This window comes from Aptenodytes forsteri, unplaced genomic scaffold (assembly GCF_000699145.1).
Source record: "Aptenodytes forsteri isolate BGI_AS27 unplaced genomic scaffold, ASM69914v1 Scaffold294, whole genome shotgun sequence".
Taxonomy (NCBI): Eukaryota; Metazoa; Chordata; class Aves; order Sphenisciformes; family Spheniscidae; genus Aptenodytes; species Aptenodytes forsteri.
The window spans coordinates 429,563-445,681 of NW_008795676.1; the positions used below are offsets into that span (position 1 = coordinate 429,563).

The 16,119-nt window shown below is 36.1% G+C and overlaps 1 protein-coding gene across 1 annotated transcript in view; it reads left to right on the forward strand.

Moving 5' to 3' along the window:
- The window catches only part of RDX (radixin), a 39,579-nt gene that overhangs the window by 12,440 nt on the left and 11,020 nt on the right, over positions 1-16,119 (forward strand). Inside the window, exons 3-7 of the mRNA XM_009282613.2 lie at positions 3,264-3,347; positions 8,473-8,568; positions 10,784-11,058; positions 14,923-15,006; positions 15,499-15,645. Coding sequence (XP_009280888.1) covers positions 3,264-3,347; positions 8,473-8,568; positions 10,784-11,058; positions 14,923-15,006; positions 15,499-15,645 — 686 coding nt within the window. The remainder of the gene's footprint in view (positions 1-3,263; positions 3,348-8,472; positions 8,569-10,783; positions 11,059-14,922; positions 15,007-15,498; positions 15,646-16,119) is intronic.

The window sequence follows — 16,119 nt, forward strand, 5'->3', positions numbered from 1 at the left end:
AAAAGGATGTTGCTCAGGCATGCTCCTATGACTTGCAGAACCACCTAGAGAGTTTCTTGATTAGTTTACCAGAGTAGGATCCTTAGAAGGCGTGTACTCAGAGTTCAGTCAAAATGACATACGGATATACCAAATGAGGCTTGTTGAGCTCTTACCCTGAGCCTGTGCACAGCAGAACGGGATGTGTCTCACGACTGAGCAGCTGAAGTAATTGGCTAAGTCTTGTCTGGTGCTTTGTCATAGTTTCTGAAGTTTGAAGGAAGATGTGTAATCCTGGTGAGAGCAGGACTGAAAAGCAGGCATTAATGGGTCTTGTGGTATGAGTAGTGGTAGCCTTCCAACACTTGCTACAGGAAACCTTCATACATTTCTCTTGTCACCATCACAAGAGCTCCTTCCTGTTTCCGTATTCATGTGGTAAAGTCGGTTCAGAGTAATTATGTTCAGATTAGTGTCTGTCTTCATAATTTGTGGTTCAGATAATTTCCCCCTGTCACCAATGTCACATTAGGAGTGTTGCTTCAAAGTAGCTGGATACCCAACAGCAGATTACATGAGTGACAGTCCATTGCTGAATTTACTGGGCCTTTGTCGTGGTTTACTGGGCTTTCTCTGCCTGCGTTTTCTCAATTCCCTGCATTATTTATAATGTGGAAACTTCCCCCATGACTCTTCTTAATGTAGTTGGTTAGCTTTATTTTACAGACAACACAACTGACACTAGAGGTCTGATTTTGTTGAGAGCGTGCTGTGATATCAAGGTTTGGATAGATAAGTAAACCTTCTGAGCTCAGTCTCGGGTTTTGCCAAAAGTAACCTCCTTATTTTCCATGCCCAGAAATAACTGAAGCTGTGAAACAATGTTATAAGGTTGTAAAAGCTCAGTATTTGTATGCCAGAAATCTAAGTCAGTCCAGATGTCTTCAGAAGGAAAACGATCAAGTGTAATGTTACTTTCGTAAGTCTCTTCTTAAATAACTCATATCATAAAAGGTAACATTTTAATATTGCTATCATTTAATTTGTGACTTTCTTAGTAGAACTGAAAGTGTAAATATTAATTAGCAGTTGGGTGATCTGTTAATCAGAAGTTCAAAGAAAAAGAAAATTGGTGAAGACTTAAGCAGTTACTGTAATGCCTATAAGTGTCCAGGTACTCCTAATGTGTATTTGTATCTATCGCAGATGTAGCAGCTGTGTACTCCTACAGCACTCTGCTTTTATTTGAGGCAGTAACATCCAGAAGCTAACAGAATCTACAGGCTGTGTTGTTTGCCTCTATTATTTTATATAAAAGAGTATTTTAGTTCTTGTGAGGGATATAGATTTTTCAGGCAGTAATTCTTGCATTTGTAGAAGATGACATTTGTTACAAGGATATTTATGAAGTTTCTGCTGCAACTCTAAAAAGTCTGCTGCAATTAGCTGAATTTGCTGCGCTTTGTAGATCTTCTGTGATGCTTCTCGTTTTGGCAATGCTGCTGTTATGTAACAGAGTGCCTTGGCATTTAATAAAGTTACATTTTAGCCTTATGCCATGTAACTTCCTTACTTGTAGCTGCCTTAAAGCAGGCTTCATTTTTAAAATTGAAAAACTGCTTTAAAAAAATTAACTTATAATTAAGGGGCAACCCCACACACTTAAACCAGTGGAACTGGCAGTGAGTTAGACCTACCATTTAAAATGAGTTGTTCTGTTAGAGAATAAGCAATTTTTTTCTCTCAAAATGGGCAGAGTGAGAGAATCTACAGAAAAAGCCTCTTTTCCCTTCTCCTGACGCACACCCTCTAATTATTTTTTTTTTGCAATAAGTTTACTATGTTTTACTCCAAAGCCTTCAACTCTTGTTCTTTATCAGTGTTTGCACACAAAAAAAGTTTGCTAACCCCCTGCTATCGTCCTTGTTTGCAGGTCTATAACCTAGAGGTCCTCAGATTCCCACTACTCTTGTCTTGTGTATCCAGCTCATGCCCAAAGTTGTTTACCTTGACACGAAAGAAAGGAGTGAACAAGCACAATTTGTTGCACAGGGACTAACTTCTATCCAGTTTTCTTTTTCGTACCTTAGATCTCTTCTGTGTTTTGTCTTGCAGAGATTCTTCCAGACTCACTTTTCAAAGTATTCCACCTGGTGGTAAAATTAGGGAAATAGTTAATGGAAATGGTTTACACAGGCATGGATCAAGTAGTGTAAGAACCTATTATACAAGTCCTAATTTATTCCTGTTCCATATTTTATAGTAGAGAGAGAGAAATTAGAATATATCTGTGTGCCTTAAATAAGTTTCCTGTTTCTGGTTTTTGAATTTATAGCAAAGTAGAATTGACCTTTAACACTTTATATTCCTATTCACTAAAGATAAATACAATGTGATACCCTGGCAGTAGGAATGGAGGACCATTTTAACAGTGAGAAGACAGTACTGTGTGTTTAGTACTTTGCTCTGTTTCATGAAAATTCTCACTCCTGTGTGTACCAGTTGAAGAGAAATTGGAACAGACTGTTGTACTTCCAAGTAAGGTAGGCGTCCAGATATCTCCTGGAATATCTGACTGCTTGTTTTAGAACAAATAAAAACAGTGGCTGTCAGCAGTCGTCTGGAAAATGGTCCTCTATTTCAGGAGAAAGAAGTTCATTGAGTAGCGGTGGTTTTTCAGTCTTGTAGTAAGGGAATTAAATGGGATCAGTATTAAGGGAGCTAACTTCTATAGTTCCTCCTTCCATTGATGAAAAATCTGCTATTAGTCTGTCCTGAGGTCTACAAGCTCTAGTCCTCTATACTACAAGACTGCTGAGCCTCTTAATTTTAGAAATGGCAGGGCAGGAGGCTGCTTGTCTTTTTATATTGCCAAGTATCAATACCTTAAAATGATAGTGTATATGACTAGGAACTTTCTCTTTTGCACACATTTGTGAAGCCCACTGAAAGATAATGCCCAGTTGCTGAATGTCCCAGTGTTCTTTGAGTGTTCAGTAGACAGGTCAGCTATCCCATTGAATTGATTTTGAACTTTGTTCCCTGGTTTGACCTTCAAACCTGGTGTTAAATATTATCCTGAATATGCTTTTATACTAAATAAAAGATGAGATTTTTTGCAGATTCAAATTTTCCATTTTTATATCTGCTGTGTTCTGTGTGTATACAAGACCATTAAAATTGTTGCGCTTACTTACCATATATTGTTTCTTACAGGCTAATCACGGTATATGGGAGCATTACACTGTTACAGTATGATTTAAGTATTTCTTTCTTTTGTCTAGATCAATGTCAGAGTAACCACAATGGATGCAGAGTTGGAATTTGCCATCCAGCCCAATACAACAGGCAAGCAGCTCTTTGATCAGGTAACTTATATGTGTGTCTATGTATGTGTACAAACACATAAAACTATTGTGGGTATTAAGGCATAGTTTGAGAAAGCGGAAGTGTTCTCATGTATAGATTGTGTTTTTCCTTACATTATCTAAGCTATGCTTTCAGTTAGTTTGAACTTCCTAATTACTTCTCATGGAATGTATTAAATTCAAAGACAGCTCTGTGTAAATAGGTTAACAGTGAGGCTTCAGTTGAATCATGCATATAGAACTGCTTTGAAATTAATGGTATTTTTTATGTCTAATCACATTATAGTAGCAACTGTAATATAATTGTTAGAATTATGTGTATGAGAAATTTATATAGCCCTCACTCTTTAATAATGAATGTAACAATAGAAGTTCATTAAAGAAAGCAAACATCTTTTTTTTTTTTTTCCAAGCATGGAAGCTGTAGATACTTTTTCACTTCCCGAATGTTAGAAAAGTAATGTTGTCCTAGGATCCAGTTTGACATTTAAGTTAAAAAACAAAAAAAAAAACAAACCAAAAAAACCCCCAAAAAACAAAAAAAAAACCCAAAAAACCAAGTGGAAAAGTGAAAATGATGAGTTTAATGTGCTTATGGATAGCAGACCCATCAGAACTACACATTCTCACTTGATAGTATCTGTCATACACCAGTCAAACGGGCTAAATGAATGTGAGAACAGTCCTTTTTAAGAAATCATTCATTTCATGTGATGTTAGCCATCAGAATCTTGAAACAATTTTTTTTATCTAGGTTGTGGAGTGTTCTAGAAAATGTTAAGAATAGAAGCTTGTCAATGTGTTGTTTCGTTTTTCCTTGAGAAACCAATAAATCTGTTATATTATCTAGATCCAAGATGCATGCATTTAGTTAAAAATGCAGAAATATTCAAAATGCCTCTTCAAAAACAGTTTAACTGTGTCAACAATTATGTCTAGTAGAACTGTCACTTCTGTTCACTCCACTGTAGATGCTTAAAGTATGTAATGATGGGTATTAAGAGAAAGTAACGCATTGAAAGAGTTCTTTAAGAACTCTTAAACTTGTAATTGACCTTTAAGAGTCGATTAAATGTCTTAGTATATAAGTTGAAAAGAGGAGAATGTTTATTGTTTTGTAACACTGAGCTTTTTCTTTTAGAGGAAAGAAATTTCATTTGCAATTTTTGTTTTAAATGACTGCCTGACTCTTAACACTTCTACCCCCACCCCTTTCTCTAACATCAGTAGCAGTATATCTTCAGCCTCTACATAGGAATAGACTTCATGACTCTTACAAAGACTTCTTGAAGAAAGGGGCTGTCCTGCTTTTTGTCTAACCAACACCACCATCAAATAAAAAGTATGGTATTTTGTGGCACAGAAGCCTCAAGCTGTTACTTGTCTTTTGCCAACCTTTGCTATCTTCTGCCCTGCAGTATTGGGTGGGGTGACATTCTGCTGTGTAATGTCTTGTGCCCAGGTAATCAGGTTCATCCAAATTGGGGCATTCACAAACAGGGAACAAAGATACAGCTCCGAATTCTTTTTCATGCTCTCTTCAACTTTGTTCCTCAATTCACTGTGTGGCTTTTGACATCTCACCAGCTCTTACAATCAACTTCTGGAAGTTTAAATTGAAAAATTGTTAGGTCAAGCAAAATCAACCAGCACAGTTGTGTGTGAGGAGAGAAGCATTTTCAGCCTGATCTTAAATTCATATGTGAGTTCCACAGAGTAACATCGAGCTGAACTGTGTTGCAAAACCAGGCTGAAATTTTCAGACAAAAGTTACGCTGTTTCTTTATAGAAAGATAATTGAATAGCACTGTTATTGAGAGGATTGGCCTTCAAGGTTTATGCAGAAATAGTGGACATGACAGTAGACTTGTTGGTTATTGCTTGCAGAAAATAACCTCTCCATGAATTTAGCTGTTGTCTAGTGCTCCTCTGTTTTTGGTGAACAACTTGTCCTTTTTCTCAGTCAGTGGTTCTTTTAAGCTTTTAATTGGTATTTTCTAGAGTTGTTGATTTGTTTCCCATTCCATGTCTGTGTTTTCATCATCTTCATCTGCTAGCAGACAAGAATTCAGCATTTGACGTCTGTGGCTTTGTCTTTTCTCTTCCATTGTGAAACTCAGTATAGTTCTAATTTATTGCACAAACCTTTTTTTTTTTTTTTTTTTTTTTTTTTTTTTTTTTTTTTTTTTTTTTTTAAATTACTCATATTTCAGAAGGCTCATATTTCAGAAGGTGTCTTAACATATTTATTGTTAATCCTTCTGTCTATCCTGTCAGTTGTCAGAATGGACAAGAGGGTATCTGTCCTCCTTTAGTCAACCAATTTAGCATCTATAACTTCCCTAGAAAAGGAAGAACCCTGTGGTGGGTGTGTTTCCACACATTGGTGGTAATGGTGGGGGTTGTTCTGTTTTGTTGTTTGCAATAGGGTGTTAGCAGTGAGCATCAGTACCTCTAGTTTACTGTAGTTGCCATTCAGAAAGAATGGGAGGGTTGTCTCCTTTATTTCAAGTTATACCCCACTGTCCTTTCCAGATATCTTGGAAGCCTCCCTTACGATCTTTCGGAAACTGACTCAGTGAAATTCTTGCTAGGTTGTCTTTATGTGCATGTTTTGATTTGCCAAAACATGTCTATTGCTGTGGTTGCTTTTCTTCTCCAAGAAGTTTTTATTGCCTATTAATAGTCAAGTTGTAGGATGTGATGGTGGATAAATCTGTTTTACAGATGTGATGAAGACTTGCCTTGAAGCCACTTAATGAATCTTTTGAGCCAGAATCAAACTCCTAAGTTTCTCATTCTGTACTTACTTTTCATATCACGCTACTGCAGTGCATAAGCGCTTATATTATCTTGGTACAGAGCTTCAGAGTTTTTTTTCTTTCTTTTGAGCTGAGAGGCAGTGATAGACGATGCTCGTTCCTTATTTGTGGAGTCTGAAATAAAACAGGCTAATGTGTAAGCTGTTTTTAGTGCTGATTTGCAAGCATGTGTAACTGCATTGCAGTAGACAAGTTGTCTGTATTTAATGTGCATCTTGGTTGTAGGGCATAGTTAGCTGGTGAGAGCAAAATGTTTTGACGTGAGCATAAGCACTTGTCTCCTTATGCCTTATGGGCAGAGCTGTTGAGCATCTGCAGTTCTTACTGACTTTTGCAGCTCAGAGATCTGATCAGGTACAAAGGCTCAGCTTGGACAGCTGCAAAGTAAAGAACATTCTTGGAGTCATCTGATAAAGACATAAGTAGTTTGATCAGCATCATGTAGGAGATCTGTGCCAAAAGAAGCAGCAGGTCTGAAATTTCTGTGTTGGGACACCAAATTTAATGTTACTCAGGACCATACTAGTAACATAAACTTGTTCTTAACATTTCTTACGTTCTAAAGTAAATGATGCAGGAATCCTAGAGAAAATAGCTTCTCACTAAAGGAATCGGGTTGGATCCATGAACATTGTCCATTCTGTGCTTTGGAGCTTGAAGGTGAAAGGGTAGAGGAGGAAAAAAGGTGCATTTGCATATTTGTATTATTACTTCACAATCATTCAAGGCATCAGAAGTAAGTTTGCACAGCTATCTTGTGACATTTCCTAATTTTCAAAATCTTAATTTTGCAACCCAATAATACTACTTTAAAATGGAGGAGGATCTATGTGTAAAATTCTATTTACTTGATATGCATCTGAATGCTTCCATAAAACAGCCTTCAGTAAACCAGCTTGCCAGCACGGTGCAACCCGAGAACATACGTAAGTACTGCCATACTGGATCTTTTGGAGCCGGAGTTTACAGTTATTTAATAATCTTTGCTGGACCTTTCTGATTAATTGCTTATTGAATCCACATATACTTTTACTGTGCAAAAGACTTGTAAGATAGTTCCACAGTTTCATTATACCCTGTGTAGTAAAAGTGCTTCTTTTGTTTGCTTTGAACCTGCTATCTAATGATTTCTGTTGATTCTTTTAATTCTTGCATTATGAGAAATAATGAATAATCATTCTCTATTTTCCTTCTACATGCCATGCAAGTTTTATAGACCTGTATCATATTTTTTGTTTCCTCATTTTTCTGTCAGTAGCCTTAGTTCTCGTCTTAGCTATGCAGAAAATGTTCCATGTCACGGATCATTCTTTTCAACGTTTCTGAAACATTTTCAGTGCTGCAGCATCCTTTAAGTTGATGTGACCAGTCCATATGTAGTATTAGAGATTTGGGAATACCATAGACGTATATAGTAATATAACGGCTTGGTTGCTTCTTTCCTTTAAGAGAACTTTGTTCACATAATTAAAATTGTATTCTCTTACATACAGTATTTTGTTTTTATTAAATATCATCTTTTATTGAGGTTCATCTTCCTTTTTACTGTTAATTCACAGATCTTTATGGAAGGTTTTCTACAGCAGATTTTGTCACATCAGTTTAATCCTTTTTTGCAGATCACATATGAAGTTCTGGGGGACTTCCCTAGTGGTTACACTACAAGTCTGTTGTGAGAACAGTTTGTTTAGTTTTTTCTTTCTTTTTAACTAGTCTGTCCATAAAAAGACCTTCCCTCTACTCAAGGACAATTTTGGTTTTTTCAGTAGCCGTTGGTGATAGACCTGATCAGGAATCTTAAATGAAATCCATGCATGATTTATCAGCTAGATCATCCTTATCCCTTTTATCATTAACTCTTAGAAGATCTCAAAAATATTTGAAGGAGGTGATTCATCCTCATTACCTCATACTTGTCCACAAGTAGTATTCTTTATTATAGTTTCACCAGTTGTCTTCTGTTCAAGTGGACTTAATTGTCTGTAGGTATACAGATCACTTCCCAGACCTGCTTTCAAATATCAGGGTCCTGTTTGCTACCTTGTATTCCTCAGGTGCTGAGTTTGATGCATGCAGTAAGCTTGCACACTCCAGTTGGTAGTTTGGCAACATGGTGTTTGAGTTTATTTAGAACTCTGAGGTGAATGCTTCCCTGAACCTGGTGTTTTGCTACTATTTTAATTTTTTTTTCTTTTAAAACTTGATTACATTTCAGTTTGAGATGGTTTCTGTAGCTTAATTACCATAAAAAAAAAAAATCCTGTTGTAGTGAGTACTGACGATTATGGATCATTTATCTTTAGGTGGTGAAAACTGTTGGTCTTCGTGAAGTCTGGTTTTTTGGGCTACAGTATGTGGACAGCAAAGGCTACTCAACTTGGCTGAAGCTAAATAAAAAGGTAACAATTCCCTAATATTTAGGCAAGTGTACAGTTTGAAATATACTTTTATAAGTCTTGCTGCATTAATGTTGTAGGTGAGATATAGCTGGCTTCAAATTTAGTTGAAAAGTTGCTTTTCATTTGCTTTAAATGACAAAATACAGTGTTAAGTTTGGTTAGTTATAAAAGAATATGCAAAGCTGCATCAACACTTAATTTGAGAAGGAGATACCGTTTCCTGTATTTCCAGTGCCATGGTGATGCATGCGTTAGGAAAACTTAAATTCATATGATTGTCCTGTTTTCAGGTAGCAAAATATAATAGAATAAATGTTTTACAGTTGGGGGTGTGTGTGTGTGAAGTATTTGAGCTTCAGGAATCTGTATGTATACAGCTATAGATCTTTAAACAAGGCACCAATAATAGGCTCCTAAACTTCTGTTTAGGTATCTAATAGGTAGATTGTAGGATTATTTTTGTTGTCTTTTTCCCCAACAGCACTGAGCACCTTGTGTCTCCCAGCTATTGGGAACCAGGTCATTTTAGTTTAAATTCTATTTATGAATTTGAATGGTCACTTTTTATTTTAATATTGGCTGTCAGGTTATTAATGGCACTGTTTAGAATAAACAGATTTTTTTGAGTTCAACTTAATCAAGAATACCTTTTTTATCTTCAGGAGGTAAATTGGGAGGTTTTTAGGAGCAAGTCCCACTGTCTGCACTTATATAATTTTTCCTTCTCCTCTGTGGTAAACCCAGTAAGTTAAACCTGCTAACCACCAAAGCTGTCTCCTGGAATTTCATATGTGTCTTGTTTCATATGCAATAAATGTTGTAGTGCTACAAATATTTTGTTAGCCCTAATGACTTGCCTCCAGTGGTTGGAGACTACAGGATTTAGTGCTTCATTTGCAAAAAATACCGAACACATTGCTCTATGAAAGTCTGTAGCCAGTTAAGTTGCTGGTGCAGTTCAGGAGCAGCAAGGGTGTGCTAATTTCTTTAACTTTGTCTTAAGGCAGTTATCTATCTATTTTTAAAAGCTTGTAACATTTGATTCTTAAATGTGTCATCATAAACTGGCTCTAACTTGTAAGTTACTCTTTAAATATTTGTGGTAAATACAGATAAGATCTGATAAATCACAGAATAGATGTGCAGATAAGGTTTTATTATGGCAAGAGTGCAACTAATTGTTCACTGGTGAGATTAAAGTGAAATACTGTGTATGTAAATCAGAAGCAGATGGACAATAATGAAAAGCAAGCAAAACTTTTAAAATTGACATCTGAAATGTTGACTATAGCACTTATGCTGCCTTACATACGTGATTAAATGGTTGCATTATATTTACAGTTGTTGATACTAGCTACAAGTCAAGCAAACTGATGCATCATTTCATGCATAGTGAAGAAGTTCTAGAGGGACTACTAGTGCACATAAAATTAAACGTGTAATAAAGTGCTTGAGGAATTGGGATGTATGAGATTTATTTTATTATTAATGTACCTTTTAAAATCACTGTATTATTTGAAATTAAAATTAGTTTAATTTTGAATGTTTTTGCTTTAGTCATAATCGGTGCTGACAGCTGAGCCCAAATGAAATGGAAAATTCTACATAAAAATGAGTTTTTGTTGAAATTTGAAGTAGACACTTAAAACTTTTATGACCACAGCTGATCTCTTCACAGAAATCATGATTATAAGGCTTATCCATTCTAGAAAAATAATGTGATTAATGGAATTGTTTTTTGCACAGGAACAAAGCACATGTATTTAGTTCAATAGTTCAAAGACTTTTAAAAGAATCCAACTTTACACTTACATTGAAGAAATGTGCTGTAGTTCTTGCTAAAGAAACCGTGTTAGACCCTGATTTGTTACTTCCTGCAATTCATCCTTGGATATAGTTTTGATTTTTTTTTTTTAATATATATTACAACTTCTTTTTTTCCAGATCTTTATTGTGATAAGTACAAATTCACACAAGCCTACAAAAAAACCCCTCTTAAACAGCCTTTGAGTAGTATTTCAGAATTGTCTGATTTATCCAAATTGGTGTACTTGGTTCAGTGCCATGTGAACCTTTAGTGAGTTCCACAGTGGGCTTGTCAGAAAGCACTGGATTTCAGTGTAGAGGAGCTAAAGAGTTCATTACTGCTGAGTTACTTGTATTTAATACACCATTTAGTGGTCTTTTTGTTTTTTTCTTTATTCCTCTGCCTCAGGTAACACAGCAAGATGTAAGGAAAGAAAATCCTTTGCAATTTAAGTTCAGGGCCAAGTTTTTTCCAGAGGATGTATCTGAAGAATTAATTCAGGAAATAACTCAGAGACTTTTTTTCCTGCAAGTCAAAGAAGCGATCTTAAATGATGAAATATATTGCCCACCAGAAACTGCAGTTCTTCTGGCTTCTTACGCTGTCCAGTCCAAGTATGGAGATTACAGTAAGGAGATACATAAACTAGGCTACCTAGCCAACGACAGACTTCTCCCTCAGCGGTGAGTGAGACTGTTTTTGCATCATCTGCTGCATATGAATGTGGTTACAGCACATTTTTTTCTAACTAAAAAATTAAGTGATAATGTACATTTAATGGTAGCTTTCTTAAGAGTGCATGTCTTGCTAGTAAAATTCAAAGATCCTAATTTAGACTCTAAATAACAAAGAAGCATCACAAACCATGGGTTTCTTGAGACCTATTTCCTGTCCTGTCCATAAGCATCTGCACATATTTAGTTGAACAAATTTCCAGAGTACTCTAAAATGATCTAATGTTTCTGGAGGCTTGCTTCTGCTAAATTAAAATACTCTAAATTAGAAGTCACTAAGATTCATTTGATACTCACTACTTTTCTTCAGTTCTTGATGGTTTTTGTACACTTAAATGATAATAATTTCCTGAAAATAATTATAAAGGATATTGCAAATAAAATATATTGCAGAAAAATTCTAGCCTGGACAGAAAATTTAGGAACTAAATTGTTGCCATTGCTGTTGAGTGTAAACTCTTGTATCAGTCACTCATCTAAGTGGTTAGGAAAAGTAACCGCCAAGATTGTAGTTCTGTTTCTTTACACAACTGAAACCATGCTCCTGGCATGTATTGGCAGCAAGAGAAGCATTGCAACACAAACGTACAAAGTTAGACAATTTTGTTAGTGTAGATGAATCCATAGTGATGTATAGTGGACAAATGTGTGCTTACTAAATATGTAACTTTAATGCATCCTCAATGAAATGAGAGCCATGGAATAACTTGAGGTTTCTTTAAAAGTCATATGGTTTATCTCTTTAGTTTGAAAACTAAGAGTGGAAACTCACTAGTACAACTAAGCTTGAGAATTTTCTAGCAAGCAGAAAAGCATTTAAAAGGATTATGGTGAAGTGTTGAAAGAAATATTTCTGGAAATGTTTCAGATTTTTAAAAATCCTGGCTAAGAGATTGGTTTTGGCTGTTTACTTCCTTCTTGCGACAGTGAAGTCTATACTTCTTTCTAAAAAATACCCTTTGTTAGGAAGGCAGGGAGATATAGCATCAGTAAAACTGTCATTACTGGATATGTTAGTTCACAAATCTTGGGTTTTGCTCAGTATGATGACAGCCTGTGAACACTGGAGTGCTTGTGTATGACACAAACTCAAATACTTAAGATGCTCCTTTTCAGTAGACAAATGTTCAGATGATTTCCCAGCATATGCTTTCAACTATTTGTGTGCCAGTCTGCAGTGAGTGAGCACATAGCTTTTGTATTCATTCTAACAATTATTCCTGTTTTGCCTCCTGTCACCAGGAGATTTGCCAGAAAACTAACAAATACATCATAAAAATACTTCAGAACGATACAACAATAATGTCAAAAATACTTACTTGTTTCCCAAAGTAGACTAGCTTTGCAAAATTTTACTGAAAAAGTTGAGAAAAGATTTGCAATTCCCGTTAATTAGAGTGTCTTAACGTTCACCTGTCAAAACTACTGCATATCTTTTGGCTCAAAACTATGAGCTGGGTAGCAACAAGGCATCAAGTCCTTGCTGAGTTAATTCTGTTGCAACAATCCTTACATATCTGCTAGTGATGTTTCATCAGTTGCATGTGACGAGAGAATGGAGGGGACCAAATGACGAGATGGCTATCGCCAAAGACATTGCCAGCTTTGTTGAGGATATCATAGAAACAGAATCATTTGAGGTTGGAAGGGAAGCTCTGAAGTCTAGTCCCGCTGCTCAAAGTAGAGTCACCTAGAGGGGTAGCTGATGCCCCTTGCTGGTCAGTGTTGGAGTCATTTGGACAATGCCCTTAATAACATGCTTTAACTCTTGGTCAGCCCTGAAGTGGTCAGGCAGTTGGACTAGATGATCACTGTAGGTCCCTTCCAACTGAAATATTCTATTCTAATTACAGCAGGTTGCTCAGGGCCTTTTTCGGTTTGGTTTTGAATATTTCCAAGGATGGACACTGTGCAACCTCTCTGGGCAACCTGTTCTAGTGTTTGACCACCTTCGCAGTAAAGAAATAAAACAAAAAAGATGTGTTCAGATGTATTTCACTTGTGCCCGTTGCCTCGTGTCTTTCAATTCAGAAAGAGGAAAGTGCAAAGAACTTCTGTAGAAGTAGAAACTTAACTTAATTTGGAAAGCCCAAGAAAGCCCAAGTCACCATGAGGGTGACTGAGCGCTGGCACAGGTTGCCTGGAGAGCCTGTGAAGTCTCCCTTCTTAGAGATACTCAAAAGCTGTCTAGACATGGTCCTGGGTGACTGGCTGTAGGTGACCCTGCTTGAGCAGGAGGGGTGGACAGGATGAACTTCAGAGGTCCCTTCTGACCTCAACCATTCTGTGATTCTGTGAGGAAGAACTTGGGAGCAGGGCGTTTATTTTCAGATGGGCACTTGGGTGACATAATCCTGGGATCGTGTATTTTGCAATATGCTGTTTTGTCTTTTTTTTTTGATTGTTAGCTTTATGTTATGCTGCTATGAAAGCTTTTGAATATTTTGTGAATATCTGCTGGAGGAGTAGAAGAAATAATGGTGGAAAGCAGCTTACAATGTAAATATCACAATGTAAAAATCAGGCCTGATTTAATTACAGAACTTCTTTAATAAATTAACATTGTCCTAGAAGACTTGGAATTAATTTTTTTATGTAATAGAAACTTGTAAATGATTGCCAGGGTGCTTTTAGATTATTACAGCCAAAGCAGGCTGTTCTACTTTGTGTGTTCTGTAACAGGCTTCTGTAAGTATTATATTTAGGGCTTATGCTTACATTCAAGGCTAAAGATGAGAAAACAAACAAACAAAAAGGATGTCTTGTCATTGCATGTTCTTGTATCAATTAGCTGCGAACACATCAGCTTTGTGCAGGTGCAAAAACTAAAACCTCTGCCTCAGTTTTGAGGAGGAAAGCCTGTTGATAGGGATGCACACTAAACAAATCAAAATGTGATATGGTTCCCGCTGAAAAGTGCGCTTCACTAGATATAGGGCAGAGTAGCAAATCAAGTGACAGAGAGATCCTATAACAGAAGAAACACTGCATTAGTATCTTCTGCATCACTCACTCTATTCCTTATTGTACTTTGCTAAAAACGTAGGGAAAAGTAGTAAATCCTTACTTTCCTGAGTAAAGAGAAAGGAAGAAAAACAACTGTTCTGACTTCTTTAGTAAGATTATTTTCCAGTCACTTTTTTTTAAGTTGTCCTTTAAAATAATTTCTCTAGGAATGCTTGAAATGCTAGGTGCATGGAATTAAAGCCTAATAAAGTAATCATATGCATTTGATTTCTTACTGCAGTACTACATTGAAAGTTCTAGTAGGTCAAAACATAATTGCATCATTGCAGCCTGCTGTAGATAAACCTCAAATAGTTTTCTGAAACTGCTTCACTACTGATTTTATTTATAAGAAAACAAAACCCCAACAAACTAGTCTTAATGTGTTACTTTCTCTTTCAAACGACAGCAAAATGAAAGCTTGAGTGTATCTGTACATACCTAGAGATTAATTTGCAGCATTGTTGTATGAGGATTTTATATGTCTGCGTTTTCAGGTGTTCCAAACATTACATTTTATGACTTTACTGAAAGTTGAGATATGCCATGGTGTGACTTTTATGTTACAAAAAGTACAGAATACCATGGAAAAAAGAAGTTACTTCACACTATTTTAAAAGTGTATTTGTTGAAATAAAAAGTTTCTATGTCTGTTTGGGTTAAAAAGATGAGCACTGTATAGGAAGTTATGTTTAAGTTTATTCAATTAAAGCATATGTTAGGCTTTGTAACCAAACTTACTTTTATAACTTTAAGAGATTAAATTGGTTGTCAGTGTCATTTAATAGCGACAACTTCTATTCACAGTGTGTTAGAACAGCACAAACTGACAAAAGAACAGTGGGAAGAAAGAATACAGAACTGGCATGAAGAGCACAGGGGAATGTTAAGGTAATTACTTAGAAAATGTTTCAAGACCTTTAAGTTTGGGGTTGGTTGGGGTTTTTTTGTTATTATTATTAGGATGTATTTTGGGAGATGTTATATTTGTTTGGAAACTGCTTTCTTTTATTCCAGTCAGGGTAGGCAGTTATCAAAAACTTCCATGAAAGCTGCGGTGAGCATTGAGTTTCCAGTTAGGTTACCTACATGATTTCTGGTAAGGTTGCCAACTGCCTTTGTCCGCAGTTGCCTGCCTTTAAAATATACTTACTATTTCCTTAGCTCACGGGGTGAAAAGACGACGAGTGGTGATTGAACTGTACTTGGGTATTAAGGTGTAGAGCTCTACAAGTATCTGAATCAATGTACATGTGAATTTCAAAGAAGAGATATTTAATTCCTAACTAAATTTTACACTAATTAGTTACTCTGCAGTTCCCTTATTCTTACAATGTACTTCTGATTTGTCTACACTATGCCATTTTTTTCTTCTTTCATCAGGGAAGATTCTATGATGGAGTACCTTAAGATAGCACAAGACTTGGAGATGTATGGAGTCAACTATTTTGAAATAAAGAATAAAAAAGGAACTGAATTGTGGCTAGGAGTTGATGCTTTGGGTCTGAATATTTATGAGCATGATGATAAGTAAGTGGCTGATACTCATTTTGCAGTTCTGTCCTAGGAAATCCTATCTGAGATTATACAAAATCCACCTTACTGTGTGTTCAATAACATCTAGCAAAACAGGTTCTTAAAGATCTTCTAATCTATGTAAAAGATAGAAAAAGAGAGATAGATGTTAGCTGCCAGAATATTTGAATTTTAAAGATTAAATAGAGATGCAAAAGAAGTGAAAGGAAGAGCAGTTCTGTGTGAACTTGTAAATTTACATTGCTTAACATGGATGTATGATAGCTAGACCATCTTTATATGGTTTCTTTCTGTACTTTTCACTCCCTCAAGACCTCCTCTTCAGTCAGGATGAAAAGGACACCAAGAAGCTGAGCAACATATTTAATGAGAAACATTTTGTAAGAGCAGTAACTAGGATTATAGCTGTTAGAGCATTGTCGTGGTTTAACCTCAGTCAGCAACTAAGCACCACGCAGCCACTCGCTC